The 20917-nt window shown below is 35.0% G+C and overlaps 1 protein-coding gene across 2 annotated transcripts in view; it reads left to right on the forward strand.

Annotated features, from left to right (window-relative positions):
- VPS13C (vacuolar protein sorting 13 homolog C) overlaps positions 1-20917 on the forward strand; it is a 174676-nt gene that overhangs the window by 63110 nt on the left and 90649 nt on the right. For both annotated transcript variants that reach the window (XR_009518476.1, XM_060005858.1), the window contains exons 17-28: positions 2189-2331; positions 3173-3365; positions 4568-4682; positions 5262-5398; positions 6597-6720; positions 8066-8183; positions 10834-10963; positions 11772-11859; positions 12516-12655; positions 16466-16619; positions 18262-18341; positions 19940-19999. Coding sequence is in view for 1 of the 2 variants with exons in the window: in XM_060005858.1 (XP_059861841.1) it covers positions 2189-2331; positions 3173-3365; positions 4568-4682; positions 5262-5398; positions 6597-6720; positions 8066-8183; positions 10834-10963; positions 11772-11859; positions 12516-12655; positions 16466-16619; positions 18262-18341; positions 19940-19999 (1482 nt within the window). In the remaining variant the exon portion in view is untranslated. The remainder of the gene's footprint in view (positions 1-2188; positions 2332-3172; positions 3366-4567; positions 4683-5261; positions 5399-6596; positions 6721-8065; positions 8184-10833; positions 10964-11771; positions 11860-12515; positions 12656-16465; positions 16620-18261; positions 18342-19939; positions 20000-20917) is intronic.

A 20917-nucleotide genomic window follows, 5' to 3' on the forward strand; every position in this document is an offset into this window, starting at 1 on the left:
ACTCTTCTGTTTTTTTGAGGAGTTTGAGAGGATTGGTGTAGATTCTTTAAATGATAGAATTCACCAGTGAAAACATTTGGTCCTGGGCTTTTTTTCTTGGGATATTTTTAATTACTCATTCAATCTCCTTCATTATTGGTTTATTCAGATTTTCTGTTCATGATTCATTCTTGGTAGATTATGTTTCTCAGAATTTATCAATTTCTTCTAGGTTTTCCAATTTGTTGGTGGATAGCTGTTCATAGTAATCACTCTTATGATCTTTGGTATTTTTGTGGTATCAGTTGTAATGTTTCTTCTTTAATTTATAATTTTATTTATATGTGTTGTCTCTTTTTCTTTGTTAGTCTATCTAAAGGTTTGTCAGTTTTGCTTTTTGTTTCAAAGAACTGTTGGTTTTGTTACTCTCCATTGTGTTTCTGTTTTTCTGCTGTATTCTCTTTTTCATTTATTTCTGCTGTAATGTTTATTTCCTTTATTCTTCTAACTTTGGGCCTAGTTTGTTCTTTCATAGTTCTTTGAGGTGTAAATTTAGGTTGTTTACTTGAGATCTTTCTTTTTTCTTGATGTAGGCGTTCATCACTATAAACTTTCCTCTTAAAAATGTTTTTCCCGTATCCAGTAAGTTTGGTATGTTGTGTTCCCCCCCCTTTTTTTTTTTTTTTTTGCAATACGCGGGCCTCTCACTGTTGTGGCCTCTCCTGTTGTGGAGCACAGGCTCCGGACAGGCAGGCTCTGTGGCCATGGCTCACGGGCCCAGCTGCTGCATGGCATGTGGGATCTTCCCAGATAGGGGCACGAACCCGTGTCCCCTGCATCGGCAGGTGGACTCTCAACCACTGTGCCACCAGGGAAGCCCTGTTCCCATTTTTGTTTGTCTCATGATACTGTTTTCCCTTTTGATTTCTTCCTTGATCCAGGAGTGTGTTCAGGAGTATATTGTTTAATTTACGTGTATTTGTGAATTTTGTACTTTTATTATTATTACTGATTTCTAGTTTCATTTCATTGTGATTGGAAAGACACTTGATATAATGTGTATCTTCTTGAATATTTTGAGACTTTTTTGTGGTCTAATGTATGATCTATCCTAGAAAATATTCCATTTATTCCAGAAGAGTATTTATTCTGCTACTGTTTGGTGGAATTTCTCTCTATGTCTCTTAGGTCCATTTAGCATGTAGTGTTACTCAAATCCATTGTTTCCTTATTGATTCTGTCTGGATGATATCTCTTTTGTTGAGAATGGAGTCCCCAACTAATGTTTTATTGCTGTCTATTTCTTTTGGTTCTGTTAGTATTTGATATATGTTTAGGTGCTCCAGTGGGTACATAGCATATTTACAGTTGTTACCTCTTCTTGATGGATTGACCCCTTTATCATTACATAATGACCTTCTTTGTCTCTTCTGACTATTTTTAACTTAAAGTCTATTTTTTTTTTCTGATGTAAATATAGCTACTCTGTCTTTTTTGGTTAATGTTTGCTTGAAATATTTTTCCATCCCTTCACTCTCAGTCTGTGTGTGGCCTTAAAGCTATAGTGAGTCTCTTGTAGGTAGCAGATCATTGTATCTTTTTTTTAAAAAAAATCCATTCTTTCAGTCTCTGTCTTTTGATTGGAGAATTTAATTCATTTACATTTAAAGTAACTACTGAGATATAAGGGTTTACTATTTACATTTTGTTAATTGTTTTCTGACTCTTTCATAGATTCTTTGTTCCTTACTTCCTCTCTTCTGGTGTGGTTTGATGAGAATCATCTCTTTAGTTATCTGTCCTACCTGTATTCTTGACCTATCAATTTTGGGGGCAGAATATTTTTTTCTCAGTGTCTTACTAACTCTCCAAAGTCATCAAGCAGATACTCTTTTTATTTTGTTCAGTTTTTGAGCTAGAGGATTGGTTTGAATTAATTTGCTTTAGTGAAAGCTGCTGAATTGAATCTTTAGGCCACAAAATATTTTATCACATTTCATTTTTATTACCTTTAAAACTAAGAGAAATTAATTTTGAATCTTTTGTAAATGTCCTATTTGAGCAAGCAATTTTGTATTGAGTTTTCTAATGTTCTTTTTTTACAATGAACATACTTTTTTTAGATCATTTTATAATTTAGCAGATTTAAATATGAAGAAATGAAAGAATTACTTAAAATTTAACCATTTTCATTCATTCTTTCATTTAGTATGTTGCTTATATTGTGGCACTGAAGTTAGTAAGCACCTCTGTTACAATAAGAGAAAACAGAAATATTCCAGAAATACTGAAAATTCAGATAATTGGCCTTGGCACCCAAGTATCTCAGCGACCAGGAGCACAAGCACTTAAGTAAGTTTCAAAAACTTATTATTTTAATTTTTATTTCTATGTTTGACTTCAGGCCAAAAAAAATATAGTGTTACTTAGCATAAAAAAACCTGATTAATAGTAGTTTGTCTCTAATTTCTTTTCCTTTTGTGTGTGAAGATAGTCATTTTATATTACAGAACTATATGAGGAGCTCATCATTTGTTCTCCCCTTCCTTTTTTCCTTCACAAATATTTCTTGTATACTGTTTAATTCATAGATTTGTTACTATGAAGGCTATGCATAGAAACAGTAACTTTCTGTTTTCAAGGTGTTTATGCTGTAGTTGATAAGAGAGGAAATAAAAAGTTAATTTAAGATCTGTATAATATTTGAGAGCTCATAAGTAAGAAGGTACTGTAATGTGAAATACCTTAGGGTTAATGCTACACAAGCTCAGTTGTAGAAGGGAATAACTTGGACTTGGAGATCTGGGGCTTAGGCTAACTGAATGGAAGGGACCAACAGATGCAGGGATGAGGGAGCAGAGTGTGCAGGGTGTCATGAAATAGGGAGATGAATTCCATGAGCATGTATTCCATATAGCATGTATTCGTGCGGCAGTTTGGCAGTGTTCTGAAGTTGGCCAAAGTGGATTTTTCATGAGGAAAAGGAAAATAAAAAAATAAACCAAATCAGAGAAAAAAGCCCCAGACTGTGTGGGTAATTAAATTCTAGGCTACGGAGTTTGGACTTCAACTCTGGGTGATGGGCATGGTCCTGGCTCTCAAAGGAGTTTTTTAAAAGGGAAATTTGTATTTTAACCTATTATATTAGAAGGATCTTATTTGTAATACTTCTTTTTTCTGCACTGGATTGTAGGGTGGAAGCAAAATTAGAACACTGGTATATAACAGGTCTGAGACAGCAAGATATTGTACCATCACTTGTGGCTTCAATTGGTGATACTGCATCATCCTTGCTTAAAATTGAATTTGAAACCAATCCAGAGAATAGTACTGCTGACCAGACTTTGGTTGTTCAGTCTCAGCCTGTGGAGGTCATCTACGATGCTGTGAGTACAAGGAGAAAGTGAATCCTTATTAAACACGTCTTATGCTTCTGACATATGGTTTTCTTCTTTTTTCCTTTTCATATTTAACCTTAATTTACTTAGTAGTTCAGTTTACTGACACTTTTTTCTTGATTAAAGAGCAGTACATGTTTAGCAGTTAATTTTGATTTTTCATATGCTACAGATTTTTTTGTACTGTATGCTTATGTTAAATTTTTTAAAAAAGTAATATACCCTTAAAGAAGTCTGTGTTTATTATACTGGCTAACTACTCACAAATAACTACACACCAGTTTCCTACCCCAGTTTCTTTTTGCTTATTTTCCCTTTCTCTTCAATGTTTGGAACCAATTTAAAAAGCTTTAGCAGCAAATGAAAGAATTTTAGATACTGTTCACGTGAGAAAAAATCATTGCCATTTCTTTGCTGTTGAAAATGCTGGCTCCAGTTCTGTATCTGTAGCTCCATCTTTATTCAGACTCTCTTAACTCATCTTGAGCATCACTCGTTCCATCACTTGTAGGTTGGCCCCACTCTGTCATTGAGATCCCTGACTTATTTTTACTGTACAGTTTAGAAGTAAATTCACAGTGTGGGTGGGAGGCAGAACTTACTGTATTCTGTGATTTTTTTTTTAAATTAAAAAAAATTTAAATTGTGGTAAAATACATAGAACATAATTTCCCATCTTAGCCATTTTTTAAGTGTATAGTTCAGTAGGGTTAAGTACATTCACACCATTTTACATCCAATGCCCAGAACTCATTCTTTCTTGCAAAATGTCTGAATTTAAGTTCAAGTTTTGGGTGTAGGTAAGGACTGAACAGCTTTCTTATTTTCTCTCTAAACTTCAAAGTGCAGGAGAATCCAGTTGCAGTATAGAGAGGTGGAGTTTCACCTTCTAATCTGGAGGCTAAGTCTAGAAGTAATGCCCCATTGCTACATCAATGTGATACCGTAGAACATACTTAAGGTCACCTTAACGATATGCACACATTTGTTGCCTTTCCAATAAGGTGAAGTGGGCTATACCTTTTTTCAGGTTCCCTTTCACTCCAGAGGGAGATGTAGTAGGGTAGATTGTCTTTGGAGGTACCACCTCAGTTCAGAGCCAGAGTTGATTAGAATTAAACTGAAACTTTAAATTTTGTAATATACAAAGTACTCTGTATAACTTGTTTATATTTTAAATGATTTCACAGAAAACCATCAATGCAGTGGTTGAATTCTTTCAGTCAAATAGGGGATTAGATCTTGAGCAAATAACATCAGCTACATTGATGAAGCTGGAAGAAATTAAAGAGAGAACAGCTACAGGTAAAGAATTTGCATAAATGTCATCTAAACTCTCAAAGTTTTTTGCTGTTCTAATGTAAATACTATGTTTAAAATAGTGTAGGTAGTTTTTTGTCAACTATACCTGCCAGACTGGGTGAGAAAGAGAATAATATGGGGCACAGGGGATTCCGTCTGCTGTTACCTTCAGGAACCTGTGCTGCAGAGTGAACTCGAGCTGGAAAACATCCCTGTCTCAGTTCTTAAGCGACTGTTCACCGTACTGTGTGTGAATCGAGTTTTAAAGATACATACTTTTGTGCATTATGGCCTCTAATCTTAAGCCACCTACTGTATATGGTTACTTAACTAAAGAAATAATGAATTTTTCTATCTCTGGCTAAAATACTAGCTGTGTTGGGTTTATTATATTATGCAATATGATTGTTTCTCATTGACCATATGCAATTTCACCTTACATGCTGAATGGAGAATCTAATCTGTGAAAAGAACTTCTCCAACATACTTTTCAAGTGATCTTCTTATTCTCGTTGTTAATAATATGATTACATATTTCAAATTGACTGCATAATCTTTCATCATTTCTTTTTCTTCTTTTAGGACTTACACATATTATTGAAACCCGAAAAGTTCTTGATTTAAGGATAAATCTGAAGCCCTCGTATCTAATAGTTCCACAGACAGGTTTCCACCATGAAAAGTCAGATCTTCTCATCTTAGATTTTGGTACATTTCAGGTAGGTGTATATGCATTTCTGTCTGCCCATTTTTGCTCAGTTTAGCAGCTAGCTGTCTGACAGTATGCTGTTTTTCCCTCAGAGTTCACTTAAACTAAGCCTAGACTTATTTCTTGTTAGCATTTTGTCAAGCCTAGCTTAGATTGTGTAGTTTGTATGTATCTTACCGCTATTAAAAAAACAACAGCTAACATTTCCTGAAATGGTGGATGATTTGACATTGAGGACTGGCTTACTGCTGTCTTTTCCTAATTAGAGAGAAGCACTCCTAGTTTTCAAGCACTCCTAGGTTTCCAGAATCTAATTACATAGTTTTCTTTGTTAATTTATATGTCTTGAGAATAGAAAATTATACAGATATGAATATATGTTTGTTAAATCACTGACATCAACTAAGAGTTGATGAGTACGAGAGTTTGAGAACTGTAAGGGTTTGGGTGTTGAACCTCCTAGAAATCCAATCTTCTGAGAAAAACTGAAGATTTCAAAAAATGTAGTCCTGAATTGATCCTTGTTTCCTTTAGGAAGAGGGAAAAGCAAATCGAGATTGGAGCTGAATTCTAATGGCCTAATTATTCTAGTTATATAGTGGGGAGAGGAAGGAATAAAACCTTCTGTTTCATGGTGAAGAGTTTAGCATAGCTGGCAGGGAAGCTTGAGCCACAAGTGGTGAGAACTCCTGAGAACCAGGAAGAGTCGCGTGTCTAGACGGGTTATTTGAGATAGACAGCTGTGTAACTCATCTTGTCATCAATTTAAATGTGCTGAGGGGTTTCCCTGGTGGCGCAGTGGTTGAGAGTCCGCCTGCCGATGGAGGGGGCGCGGGTTCGTGCCCCGGTCCGGGAGTATCCCGCGTGCCGCAGAGCGGCTGGGCCCGTGAGCCATGGCCGCTGGGCCTGCGCGTCCGGAGCCTGTGCTCCACAGCGGGAGAGGCCACAACAGTGAGAGGCCCATGTACCACAAAAAATAAAATAAAATAAATGTGCTGCGCACCTGTTACCCAAATGTAATAGAGATGTATGCTGAAATGGTATATTCCTAATAAAATATTTGCTAATAATTATTAGAAAATTAAGCAAAATGTGAATTCATTAAGGGCAATGTTTTAATTTTATTTAGGCTTTAAGAAAACACAACTAAAGTATGTTGATATAAAGATATTTCTGTTAAAAAAATTGAAGGTTTTTCTCCATTTCAGCTTAACAGTAAAGATCAAGGTTTGCAGAAGACTAGTAATTCCTCTCTGGAAGAAATAATGGATAAGGCATATGACAAGTTTGATGTGGAAATAAAAAGTGTGCAACTACTCTTTGCAAGAGCAGGTAAACTGTTGCTCAGTTTTCAGGATCTTGAAATTATGTTGAGTAGCATTGGTAAATAGATATGCATGTTTACGTGTATATCAACCCTGATAACATTTTGAACACATATACTGTTGGTCACTTAAGGGAACCAAATAGGAGCCCATCAGTGAAAAGGTTTGTCACAATTACAGAGATGTGGCTGTTCATCTTAGGGTACTTAGTACCATTTGAATCTAAGTCCAGTCATTGCCTGTTTTTTTTTAAAGTGACATAAAACTGCCCAGAATATGGAATAGAAGTTGCAGTTGGCTTATGTTCCTCTGTCCCAGTGTGTTTGGGATGTCTCAATGTTGTTTTCCCTTGCTGCCTTTATTTTTAAATATTTTACTATTAGCCTAGTCTTTATTTGAGTGGTAGTATGTTTTTTACTTTTGTAGATACCTGAGAAGTATGGATATAGTCTTTAAACCCTAAAAGTAGTGAATTTAATTATTTTCCAAAAGCTTTGGTGGTTTCTACTGCTTAAATGAAGATTGTTGGTTCTCTGTATTTCTTTAGTTTCTAGAAGCAATAGTAAGTATTTGCAAAATATCCTTGAGTATATCACTCTGTGGTAGGTCACTGAAGGAAAGGATGTAGTTTCTGTGTGCAGAGTGTATACTATAGTGGGAGTAATAAGATTTATTAAAATGTAAATATATAATGCTCTACTTAGTTTTATAGATTGAGCCTATTAATTCCTTGAAGAGAAGTACCTACACAGACCATTAAAGCTGCCTTTTCTTTTGTATGTACTTAATAATAATTGTTTGAATTATAAGCAATAAAAGATGTTCATTCATTGCCATCAGTTAAGATCTGTGTAGAGTTCTTTCAGTTATTGGAAGACTGTCTTTGGAACCTTCTTATTTGGAAGATTTTGTCATAAAATCTTGCTTGATAAAACTCATTTTTGCTTTAGAATTATTGCACTTAGGACCCCCAGAAACCTCTTTTTTTCTTGTCTTTCTTTCCCTGTATCTTCCTTTTTTCACTGCAACTCCCCAACCTTGATCTCTAATTCTGGAATCAAGGCAGTAAATTCTTAGGTTTTTTTCCCTGTTTGCTTTAAAATGTAAGATGTTATTAGAAAACATTCTTCAAATAAATGTTTAAAATTATTTTTATATCATAGTCTTTGACTTTTGTCAATCTGTGTTAAAAAATATAGGTCATTTAGCTTGTATGTTGAAAGAAGTAAAAGTCATCATTGAATATATTTGTTAATTATTTTCTAATAGATTACTTTTCCATAGAAAATCTGATAATCTAAAACTAATTAATAAATAAAAACTAGTCATTTAATTAAAAAAATTTTTTTCAGATGAAAACTGGAAAAAGTGTCGATTTCAGCATCCATCAACTATGCATATATTGCAACCCATGGATATTCATGTTGAGTTGGCCAAGGCAATGGTGGAAAAAGACATTAGAATGGCTAGGTAATGTATGAGTTTCCTTCATATTATAAAATCAACAAGGTGAAATATATCTGCATCAGTTACTGAATTTTAATAAAGCAAAGCTAGATTTCTGAAGGACAGAAAAAAATAATGATTATCTTACAACAGAAATGCATTTTTAAGGAAATGTTTATTTGAATTATATATCACCTCTCTTATTTCAGAAGTACTTGGGCTTTTACATTTTGTGAAAGTTGGTTATCCCTGTTTTTTGAATGGATCGAATTCAAGGTTCAATATTGAAATATAAAATCTTCAAAAATTATAGGCTCTTTTGATTATGGAACCATATAAAATCTTGAGAATAATCTAAGGGAATGGAAAGTAGAAACTGAATTTTGAATTTAAGTAGATAATTATGAAATTATCTGCTGCCTTCTTAAAAACAGCTTTGTTGAAGTATTACTGACGTTTAATACACTATGTTTGTTTAAAGTGTACATTTTGATAAGTTTTGACGTGTTTATCTATGAAACCATCACCATCGTCAAGATAATGAACACATCCATCATCCTCAAAAGTCCTTGTGTCCCATTGTATTTTCTCCCTCATATCCTTACCTGCTAACTCCTCTCCCCTCAATCCCCAGGCAACACTGATCTTTCTGACTCTAAAGGTTTGTTAGAGTTTTCTAGAATTTTATATAAATAAAATCATAGAGTTGTAATTCTTTTTTTTTGACTTCTTTCATTCAGTATAATTGATTAGAGATTTATTCGTATGTGTATCTTTAGTTCATTGATACTCTTTATCAGTTGGAGGTTAAACCAACTGTGCATTACTAGATAAAGCTCTTTTAGTAGTAATGTATTATTCTTTTAAAATGTTGGACTTGGCTTGCTAAAATTTTGTTATGAAGTTTTAAAACCTTACATTTCTGTTTATGAGGGATATTGATCTGTGCTTTTATTGTTTTGGCATCAATGTATCAGGCTTCATAGAGGGAAGTTGTGTAGAATTGGTATTTTTTCCTTCTTATATGTTTGGTAGAATTCACCCGTGAAGCCACCTGGGCCTGGAGTTTTTTTTTTAGGGGAGGGTTTTTAACTACAAATTAAGTTTCTTTAACTTAAATTCAATTTCTTTAATAGATATACGGCTGTTCAGATTATCTGTTTTTTTGAGTGATCTTTGATAGCTTGCGTTGCAATGAAAAAGTTTGTCTTTCATGTCTTAGTTGTTGAGTTTATTGTTTTAAAATTGTTTATAATATTTCCATCTTACATTTTTAATACCTGGAGAATTTGTAGTGTTGCTGTTTCTCTCACTCTTGATATTAGTAACTTGTACCTTTTCTCTTTTTTTTCTGATCAGTCTGGTTAGAGGTTTATCAATTTTGTTGATCTTCTGAAAGAATCAGCTTTTGGTTTCAAATATTTTCTCTATTGTATTTGTTTTTTATTTCATTGATTTCCACTCTCACATACAGTATTGCTTTTTTTGTTTTGCTTACTTTGGGTTTCATATGTTTTACTCTCATAGTTTCTTAAGATGGAAGCTGAGACCATTCAATGGAGACCTTTCTTCTTTTCTAATACAGGCATTTAGTGCTTCAAATTTTCCTTGAAATGCTGCTTAACTGTACCCTACACATTTTGAAACTCTTCAGTCAGTAGACTGGGTATTTGTACAACTTTAGTCATTTGTTTCCCATCTTTCAACTTTCCTTTGTTGACTGATGTCCAGTGTCTTTGAAACAGTTGTTTCACATATTTTGTCCATTTTTTTAGTTATTTTAGTAGGGAGGGTTTATCTAGTCCCTCTATTTGGGATGATATTAGTTTTATGCAATGTTTCAGAAATAATAAAGAAGCATCTCACATTTTTACAGTGCTTTTCAATTTACAGAGTACTTTCACAGAAAGTTCAATCCTTTGAGGTAGGAACAGCTAACTGGCCTCTCTTGAACATTAGTGGTTGCATTATACAGAAAAATCATTCTTCGTTTAGTAGTTAGGCATCTGTCAGCTTGAGCTGTTCAAGCTTAGTTACGAAGTCAAAGATAAACAACCTGAAAGAGCTTTATGAGCAGCAGATAGCTGCCACAAAGTTATTAGGACAAGCAAACCCAGGCAGTTAGGTGTAATAGGGAAGCAGAAGAGAAGCACGTGCTGAAAAGTAAGCACCTGATGAAAGCACAACAGTGATTCAGCAGTAAGTAAAACAGATAGCCTTCTCATGGAGCTTATATTTTAACCAGAGGAGACATAAACAAGTATACATATGCTATGTCAGGTGCTGATAAATGCTATGAAAGGAAATAATGGGAGGTGAAGGGATAGAGAATGATGGGGTAGATACTCTTTGATGTTCAGAATGAGAAATTTTTGATACCAGGAAATGTTTTGTATAGTGTTTTAGGTTTTAAAACATAGATAATTTGTATTTGAAAATGTCTTCCTAAAAATTAGTTAACTTAAGGTTTGGCTGCTTAAGAAGGATACAAAACTTGGCTTACATAGAGCTTCCCATTCCCTGGCAATGTTGAGGCATTAATATAATTAGATTAAAACATATCCAAAGTAACTTTGACCCCAGAATGTAGTCTCTTCTCCATTCCCTTCCCCACCTCCATAGTATAGAGAAGCTGGACCTTGATACCTTATAGTTGAATTAATTATGTTTTTAGATTTAAAGTATCTGGAGGGCTTCCTCTGATGCACGTGAGAATTTCTGATCAGAAGATGAAAGACATGCTACATTTGATTAACAGTATACCCTTGCCACAGAAATCATCTGCACAGTCTCCAGAGAGACAGGTAAATGGAGATAATAAAAATGCTAAATATCTTTATATTTGTATATATGGTGATTTTTTTCCATCTTTTTGTGAGCTGTTTTGTTTTTCAGTATTGTTTAGGGCCAGTTTCCTTTATTTGATACATTTTTGAGGTTTAATGTGGTTGATTCTGTACAGAACTGCATATGGCATTGAATAAATAAAGACTGTAGCCTATTTTCATTTTGGAGTGGTGGTAGAAAGTCTGTTATAGGGAATAACGGAAAGAAAGATACATAAATGAAAGGAAAAATGTTTTTCAAATTTAGGAAATGTGTTTTAAATAAAGCTAAATATAGAAATCTTCTTTAAAATGTTGCAAAATAAAATGATCATTATAAAATTTTCTTATATGTTAGACTGAAAAGTTCTAGATCACTTTACTTGGAATTGATCTTTACAACATAAATGTTGGACTTCCATTTACTTTGAAATGAAATTTGAGAGCCAACTAATGTCGATACCATTTTCGAGGGACCTGTCAAAAAGACGTATAATTAATATTGTAATAGACAGCAACTGAATGCCACACAATGATAGGTAGACTTATCTACTAGAGTTATACATGGTTCTGCCCTTGTAAATGCAGGTGGTGGTCTTAATAATAAGTAAACTCCAGCCAGCCATTAGTTGATTGCATAACGTTCTTTGTTGGAAGATTTGTGTGCTGTGTATGTGTCTTTCCATCTCTCTCTATTCTCTATTACTTTTTCAGTATTTCTCTCATTTATGTACATTTAATCCTGCTAAATTAGTATGTTTAGAAAACTTTTTGTATTATTTTCTAGGTATCCTCAATTCCTATAACAACAGCTAGTACAAAAGGCCTACTTGGTACGCCACTGTTGCTAGATGGAGTGGAATCAGGGGAGGAAGGTAAAATGTTCTTTATTAAACCAAACCTAGAGATAAACTTTTCAGAAAATAAAGGAATTGTGAAAGTGTTATAGTAGTTTACTGGCTTTATTTCCAGTTGTGCTACTAACCAACAGTGAGACTTCGAGTCATTTATTTTTATTTAAGGCCAAGTTTCTTTGTTTGAATAAAAGTATTTTTGTGATTGACAGTGTTTAAGATTCTAAATAAGCTGCTTTTTTTTGCCCTGATCTCTACTTGATTCTTTTCTCTATCTCTGGTCTAACTGATCTTTTTTCATTTTGAACTAGAATGTAAACTTTATGAGGACAAGGATAATGTCTGTCTTGGTCACCCTGGTGTCCTTAGTGGCTGGTACAGATGGATATGTGATAGATGATACCCAGTAAATATTTTATTGAAAATTGAATAAATAAACTAAAGTGAAAAACAATCAGAAGTGTTGAAGAAGAAAATAGAAGGGCTGTTTGATTTTATATATGATTATCCCATGCCAGGTTGAGTCACTCTGTGGGACTTAGAAAGAAGCTATATTCTGATTCTGAATATGAAGGTTATGTCTAATAAATGAATTTTACTTTTGAGAGATTTCAGTTTGAGTGTTTTATGCAGTTTTCGATGGACATTCTCTCAAGTCAATTGTCTTCTTCCTTTAGAGTCTGATGATGAGTATTTTGATGCTGAGGATGGAGACACACAGACTGGTAAAAGTATGAAAGGGTCAGACATAAAAAAGGTTGCTGAGGCCCCAAATGAGGAGCTCATTAATCTTCTACTGAAGTTTGAAGTTAAAGAAGTATGTATATTTGTTTTGTCCATAAACAAATATATTCTTGTTACTGCTGTCCTTATAAACTGTCTAATGCTAGACCCAAACATTAAGTATATTTAAAATGTGGTACTCTATCTTCCCTACTGCCACCCCCCCCCCCACACACACATATACTTCTAAGAAAATGAAATGTTATTTTGTAAAAACTGATACAAGTATGATCTGTGGTACATCTGATCTATTCTGGAAAAGCTCGAGACTCTTAGTTAGGATTTTCTTTTCTGTAGAAAATTTCTGTGACATGTTTACTTTAATATTTTTCAACTTTTAAGCCAAATAATATAGTTTATTGTCATGTTTATAATTTAGAAAAATGTAAACAACCTAAATTTGCAACACGGCTTTTACAGCCATTGAAAGTCTGGTAGTAATAAAAGAAAACATCGACATCGAGAGATGGTCAACGCATATCTTTATTTGGGGAAAAAAAAAAGCGATTACAATTCCAAGGATATTATGATTCCATTTAGAAAATAAACACACACATACACACACACTTTTTTTTAAAATAAATGACAGTGTTCATCTCTGTGTGGTGGGATTATAGTTTTTCATTCCTGCCTGTTTGCTTTTATATATATTAAAAAATTTTTAAATGAATATGCATTGCTTTGAAATAAAACACAAAAGGTATAAAAAGGAGGTATTTCTTACTGACTGCTTTATATCTAAGTATTATTGGTATTTGTTTAAAGAAAGATATGTTCTCCATGTTTAGACTTCTTTGACTTCTGTCTTTCTCTCATACTCCCATCTAACATATCAGAAAACCCCTTGACTTTACCTTCAAAATGTATTCAAATGATTGCTCTTCCCTTCCACAGCTATTGCACTGTCCATGTCACCATCATATCTTGATTGGACTATTGCAGTAGCCTCTTGTCTCTCTGCTTCCATCATGTACTCTGTTCTGTAGCTAGAGTGATACTATTTTTAATCTTTTCTTAAAAAAATATTTATCTTTTTGACTGCATTGGGTCTTAGTTGTGTTATGCCGGATCTTTTGTTGTGACACGCAGGCTTCTCTCTAGTGGTGTGCAGGTTTTCTCTTTCTAGTTGAGGCATGTGGTCTTAGTTGCCCCATGCCATGTGGGATTTCAGTTCCCCGACCAGGGATCGAGCTGTGTGCCTTGCATTGGAAGGTGGACTCTTCACCACTGGACCACCAGGGAAGTCCCTAGAGTGATTGTTTTAGAGGCAAAGTCAGTTCATGCCATTGCTTTGCTCATAACCCTACACAGGCTTCCCATCTCACTCACAGTAAAGGGCTAAATTCTTCCCATGGCCTACAAGTCACACCATGTGACTTCTTTGGCTTCATCTGCTGTTCTCTTCTTCCTTGCTCATTTTGCTTCAGCCATATTTCATTTATTCCTTCCATAAATGTTTATCAAGTGTTGTCATGTACCAGGCATTGTTTTAGATACTAGAGCTACAGCAGTAAGCAGAGTTCTTCCACATGGAGCTTACACTTGCCTTTTGTACTTTCTTGTATACCAAAGCATATTCTTTGTGCTTGCTGTTTCCTTTGCCTGGAAAACTTTTCTTGCATGACTTGCTTCTTTACTTCCTTTAGAAATGCCATCTTATTGGAAAGGCCTGACCACACAACACAAAATAGCAACCTTTGCTTTTCCCCATCCTCCCTAGAATGTAAGCTTCTTGAAGACAAGGACTTTGTCTGTCCTGGTCATTTTGATGTTCTTAGTAGCTGGCACACCCTCATACATGGAAGATGATGCTCAATAAATATTTTATTGAGTATTGAATGAATGAACTAAAGTCATAAACATCAAAATCATCTAAGAAAAAATAGTGCTGTTTGAAATATTTTTCCCAATTTGACCTTTTTTTGCCATTCCGAAGTTTTAAATATTTCTGTGGTGAAATCTAATTTTTTCTTTATATTCTAGTTTTAGTGTGTGTTTAGAAAATTATCCTTCATTACAAAAATATTTACCCATGATTTTATTTATTATTTTATGATTTTAATGCTTTCATTTAAATCATTGATTTATTTGAAATTTATTTTTGTATATCAATTCAGTACTGAATATCTTACTGTGCTGTTTTATTGTTTGTTTTTCAGTTGACGCTCCTGATTTTTCTTAGGTATATGATTATATCACTGCTAATAATATTAGTTTTTGCTTTTTTTTTTAGCATTTATATTTTTCCAGTTATTGTGGCTGGCTTATAGGTTTCCCCAAAATCTGATAGTTCAAAACAACTATTTTTATCAAAACAGCTATTTTATCTTGCTAATAGTTTTGTGGGTTAGGAATTCTGGAAGGGCCCAGCTTAGTCATTTTTGCATGTAGTCTTTCACATGCCTTCAGTCACATTTGACTAGAGTAGCAGTGACCTGAGCTCTCAGTGGGCCTCGTGGCTCACTCAGGAGGCTGGCAGTTGATGCTGGATGTTGGCTGGGACCTCGGCTGGGACTTTTGACCACAGTACCAACTCACGGCCTCCTGACCATGGCAGCTTCAAGGTAGTTGAACTTTTTACATGGCAACTAGCTTCCCCCAGAATGAGAAATCCCAGGTGGAAGTTTCATGGCCTTTTTTTGCGGTATGCGGGCCTCTCACTGCTATGGCCTGTCCCATTGCGGGGCACAGGCTCCGGACGTGCAGGCCCAGCGGCCATGGCTCACAGGCCCAGCCGCTCCACGGCATGCGGGATCCTCCCAGACCAGGCCAGGAACCCGTATCCCCTGCATAGGCAGGCGGACTCTCAACCACTGCGCCACCAGGGAAGCCCTGTACTCTGTTGATTGAAGCAGTCACAACCCTGCCCAAATTCTGTGGGGGTGGGGCAAAGACCTCCATCTCTTGACGGAGATCAAAGAACTTGGATGTTTTAAAAATGGCAACATATATGTTTTATTTTTCATTGTTTAAATATACTGGCTATCATTTCTACAATAAATTTGAATAGTAGTGTAATAGTAAATGTCGTCATACCTTTTGACTTAATGGAGATGATTCTTATATCACCAGACATGACTTTTAGTTTTGAGATAAAGATTTTAAAAAATCATATTCAGGGGCTTACCTGGTGGCACAGTGGTTGAGAGTTCGCCTGACGATGCAGGGGACACGGGTTCGTGCCCTGGTCTGGGAGGATCCTGCATGCCGTGGAGCAGCTGGGCCCGTGAGCCATGGCCGCTGGGCCTGTGTGTCGGGAGTCTGTGCCCCGCAACGGGAGAGGCCACCACGGTGAGAGGCCCGCGTACTGCAAAAAAAAAAAAAAAAAAAAATCATATTCAGGAAGAATTCATACATGCCTATTTTTACTAAATTAAAAAGGTAAATCAATAAGGATATAAAATTTCATCATGATTTTTAGATAGATGTAGTTATATTCTTAATAATAGAATTTAAGATGATAACTTCCGGGCTGCCCTGGTGGCGCAGTGGTTGAGAGTCCGCCTGCCGATGCAGGGTACGCGGGTTCGTACCCCGGTCCGGGAAGATCCCACATGCCGCGGAGCGGCTGGGCCCGTGGGCCATGGCCGCTGAGGCTGTGCGTCCGGAGCCTGTGCTCCGCAGCGGGAGAGGCCACAACAGTGAGAGCCCCGCATATCACAAAAAAAAAAAAAACCCAAAAAGATGATAACTTTCAATCATGGTAAATAACTTGATGGTAATAGAAGAGTATGAGCAAAATTTCTACTATGGTCATGACTGTATATATGAAGAAGGATTTTGTATTTTTAAGTATGATTCAAAGTACTTATCTGCCTTTCATTGGCTGTCCTGATTGTTTTAGGTGATTTTGGAATTTACCAAACAACAGAAGGAAGAGGATACAATTCTAGTGTTTAATGTTACTCAGTTAGGAACAGAGTCTACAATGAGAACATTTGATTTAACTGCGGTAACTTACTTAAAGAAAATCAGCTTGGATTACTATGAAATTCAAGGTAATAGCCATAAAATTAGAAATAATAGACAGTAACAGATTTAGTATTACTTTTGAGTATCTGAAACACATTCATTTATATAGTAATAATTATAATAAATAATAGCAGTGTTCTAAGCATTTTATAAATAATAACTCATTTAATCCTTGTAACAATGCTATAAGATAGGCAATGCTATTATCTCCAACTTACACAAGAGGAAACAAAGTCATAAATTGGTTACATAATTTACCCAGGGTCACACTGCTAGTTAGTTAGTGGCTGAACCATGATTAAAACCCTAGAAATCTGCCCCTAGGGTCTGTATTCTTAACTACTATGATCTACTCAGAGAGTCCATATAAATCCCCTTTATATAGGGAGTATTATTCCCATTTTACAAACAAAGGAAGGTTAAATAAAGAGAGATTAAGTGAGTTACTCAAGATCATGCATCTTACTAATAGCAAAACCTAGAATTTATCTCTGGTCTTATAATATTGAAGTTCTTATTCTTTTGATTCAGTAGTGTTCATATATCAGAAGCAGCATCAGGTTATGAAAATGGTGGGACATAAAATTAATTCTTTCAGAAGCTTTTATGGTTTATGCATTTCAGTGTACATCTTGTATACTCATTGGATGAGGAATGAAGGAATGGATGAATCTACAGTAATTAAGGTTACCTAATATTTGCCAAGTATTTTAATCAAATATAAAGACCTATTTTTTTGTTATTTTTTAAACAGCTCTAACTAAAATTAACCTCAGCTTAGAAGAAAAATGTTTTATGTATTAGTAAGCTCCTATAAGCACTGTGGAGAGATGGAGTTTACATTATTGTCTTAAGGGGAAAAATAAAAATAGTAAATTTTCTACGCTATTTTTTCCTTTAGAGAAGGTTATTTCAGTGGAAAATTCTGAGATATCTCAGAAACAGGAGTTATAAAACTGCAAATAATAAAAGATGGATAAAAGAGTGGATAAATCACTTATCCCTCCATGGCTTCTGGAGGTAGTTCCTTGGGACATGTACATGAGGATATAGAGGACATCTGGTGGTACCTGTTGTTTTTAAATTTAAAGAAATTTAACAATTCCCCTCCCTTCAAAAAACTATTTCCTCTTCTGTGTAAGCCTTCTCTTAGTCTAAACAAAGGAAAATTATTTAAATTTCTTTAATATGAATGAAATTTTAGAGTTCAACAGAATACTACATGTTTTTCTAGTTCAACCTCATTGTTATGTAGTTGAGAAAGCTGAAGTTAAATAGCTTTTGGTAAAGGTAGACATGAATTAGAATTCATATTTCCTGATTCTTAACACCCGTAGTCTTCTACTGCCTTACGAATGCACGTATGGTCTTAAAAATATCTAGAGAAGTTTTGATTACTTTTGAACACAGATGTACGATCAGAGAAAATAAATACAGTATGCATGTTTTTAAGTAAGTTGGATGTCAGAGGTAAGGTAAGGATTTGGATTGGCTTATTTCTTTACCAGTGATGACCTTAATATTTAATAACCATGAAAATATGTGCAGGTAGTTTTTTAAAGCTTAATTAATAAAATTTTTTAAGAATAAAAGGACATGTTGGAAATTCCAAATGTAAAAAAGAGCAATTTATTTGAAACACTTTTTTTTTCTTTTTCTTTAATCTAGGGTCCAAAAAGAAGCCCCTTCACTTGATTAGCTCTTCTGACAAACCTGGATTAGATCTCTTAAAAGCGGAGTACATTAAGGTAAGGGTCACAGAATGTTTATATATTTATTATATACTCTAAACTATCCTCTGGAAGGAAAAAGATGACAGTAGATTATTAAAGGCTCTTGTGTATCATAGGTTTGAATCCTAGGGATATCTACTGTTTCTCTTTCCATTCGCACACCTCTTTCTCTTTCACTCAAGTAAGGACTAGGATTTTACAAAGTCACACTTCTTGTCCACAAAGATGGAAGCCTGGGGTAAAGTAGGTCCTACTACTGTCTTCTGGGGCACATTCACCTACCTACATTCATTGTATGTGTAGGTGATATTTGGCTAAGTATCCTACATCAAAAGGGATAAAGTCAAATTGAATTTGGTTCAGAAGAGAATTGCCTGGATCCAGAAGGACTCAAAAATATGTTATATGAAGAATGTTGAAGAATGTTATATGAACTGATGGTATTCAGCTTCATTCAAGATTAGTTGATTTATTTAATTATTCAATAACTGTTGAACGTCTTTTGTGTCAGGTTGTGTTAGGATACAGAGATGAAAAACATTCTTTGTTCTCAAGGAATTTGTAGACCAGTAGGGAGATAGGTAAACAACAATTAAAATATAATGTGTTTCATGGATGCCAAGGGGGGAAAGTGGCAGGGGGTGGGTGGTGTGATGAATTGGGAGATTATGATTGGAATGTATACACTGATGTGTATCAAATGGATAACTAATAAGAACCTGCTGTATAAAAAAATAAAATAAAATTCAAAAAATATATAATGTGTTTATTCTTTAATAAGGAAGAACACAAAACATTATGGGAGCAGGGAGGCAGGGATATTGATCTAGCCAGAAGGCTTCTCACAGGAGGTAAAACTTTGAATTTACTGTGTATGTTCCCAAGGGACATAACTTGAACCAATTGGTTATTATGATAGGAGATAGATTTTTAAAAATATGTATTTATTTATCGATTGATTATTTATTTTATTTTTTTTGGCTGCACCGGGTCTTAGTTGTGGCACGGAGGATCTTCATTTCGGCATGTGGGATCTTTAGTTGCGGCATGCATGTGGGATCTAGTTCCCCGACCAGGCATTGAACCCGGGCCCCCTGCATTGGGAGCACGGAGTCTTACCCACTGGACCACCAGGGAAGTCCCAGGAGACAGATTTTTGATTCAGTGTGAAGACCTCATTAAATCAAACTTCTCTAAAGTTTGGATTTCTAAGAAAATGAGGTTTCTTTCACTGGAGATATCCTAAAATAGACTTGCTGAAGACTTTCTAAAGGTATTTAAACATTAGGTGATAGATGGGCTAGACTACCTTTAAACCTTCTAACCCTCAGAGTTTATCATTCTGATCCCTAGCTGCAGTTTCCCAAAAGTGAATGATGCCATGCTCTCCTCTGTTTGAAGAGGAGGACAAGTTTTTACTCTTATGATAAATAAATAGATTTGGATGTAACTTTATAATAATGATAATAAAATTAAGTATATAATGTATTTTAAAATAGTTATAACTAAATATAAATAAATTAAGTACAGATTATAAGTAAATGATTCATTTACTTTGGTCTTAATTCCTTCTTTAGAACTTTTTTTTTCTTTCTTTTTTTTGTTTTTTTTAGGCTGATAAGAATGGACCCAGTTTTCAAACTAGTTTTGAAAAAACTGAACAAACACTTAAGGTAAGAAATTCTGTTAAAAGAATAGATCCTGTTTGAAAATAACCTACTCTGTAAGTCTTCAGTATCCTTTGAGGAACCATTAAAAGTTATAAATTAGCCTCATAAATGTCTACCATGCTCTGTGTTTATGATTCAGGATAATAATACTGTTATTTAACTCATTGTATCACATCCTAATTATTTCTAAAGGAGGGAATGCTGTAGATGAGGGAACTTTGATTTACAAAGAACCAACAGGATTCTGAACAAACCAAACTAGATACTGTCTTTTAATGCAGGGCTCAGAAAGTATGTGAAATATAAGGAGAGATGTTGAGTACTTCTGGAGCTATACTAAGGTACTCAAGTAGAGGAAGAAGAGGCAAAATGTAATTTTAGGATACAGTAAAAAGGAAATGAGAGAAATGAGTTTCAGATTATACTTTTTTTTTTTTTTTTTTGCTCTACGCGGGCCTCTCACTGTTGTGGCCTCCCCCGTTGTGGAGCACAGGCTCCGGATGCGCAGGCTCAGCGGCCATGGCTCACGGGCCCAGCCGCTCCGCGGCATGTGGGATCTTCCCGGACCGGGGCACGAACCCGTGTCCCCTGCATCGGCAGGCGGACTCTCAACCACTGCGCCACCAGGGAAGCCCCAGATTATACTTTTGAGAGATGGGAAAATCTGTTGAATATTGAATCTTCCTTTTAATAATTTTTGTATCCACTTAGTGTCTTGAAGCAATGAAAAGAAGTCCTTTTGTATAAAAAGTGATTATTAAAAAATTTCAGTTCACTATTAGAAAATCATATATTCTTTAAAGCAATTTGTGTTGCTATTTTAGGTTTCTGGAGTTACTGTTTTTAAAAATATATTTTCTCCTATAAGCTATATATTCTTTATTTTTAAATGATAGGACCATAATTGTGGTTTTAGAAGAT

Source organism: Delphinus delphis, chromosome 2 (genome assembly GCF_949987515.2).
Source record: "Delphinus delphis chromosome 2, mDelDel1.2, whole genome shotgun sequence".
Classification (NCBI taxonomy): domain Eukaryota; kingdom Metazoa; phylum Chordata; class Mammalia; order Artiodactyla; family Delphinidae; genus Delphinus; species Delphinus delphis.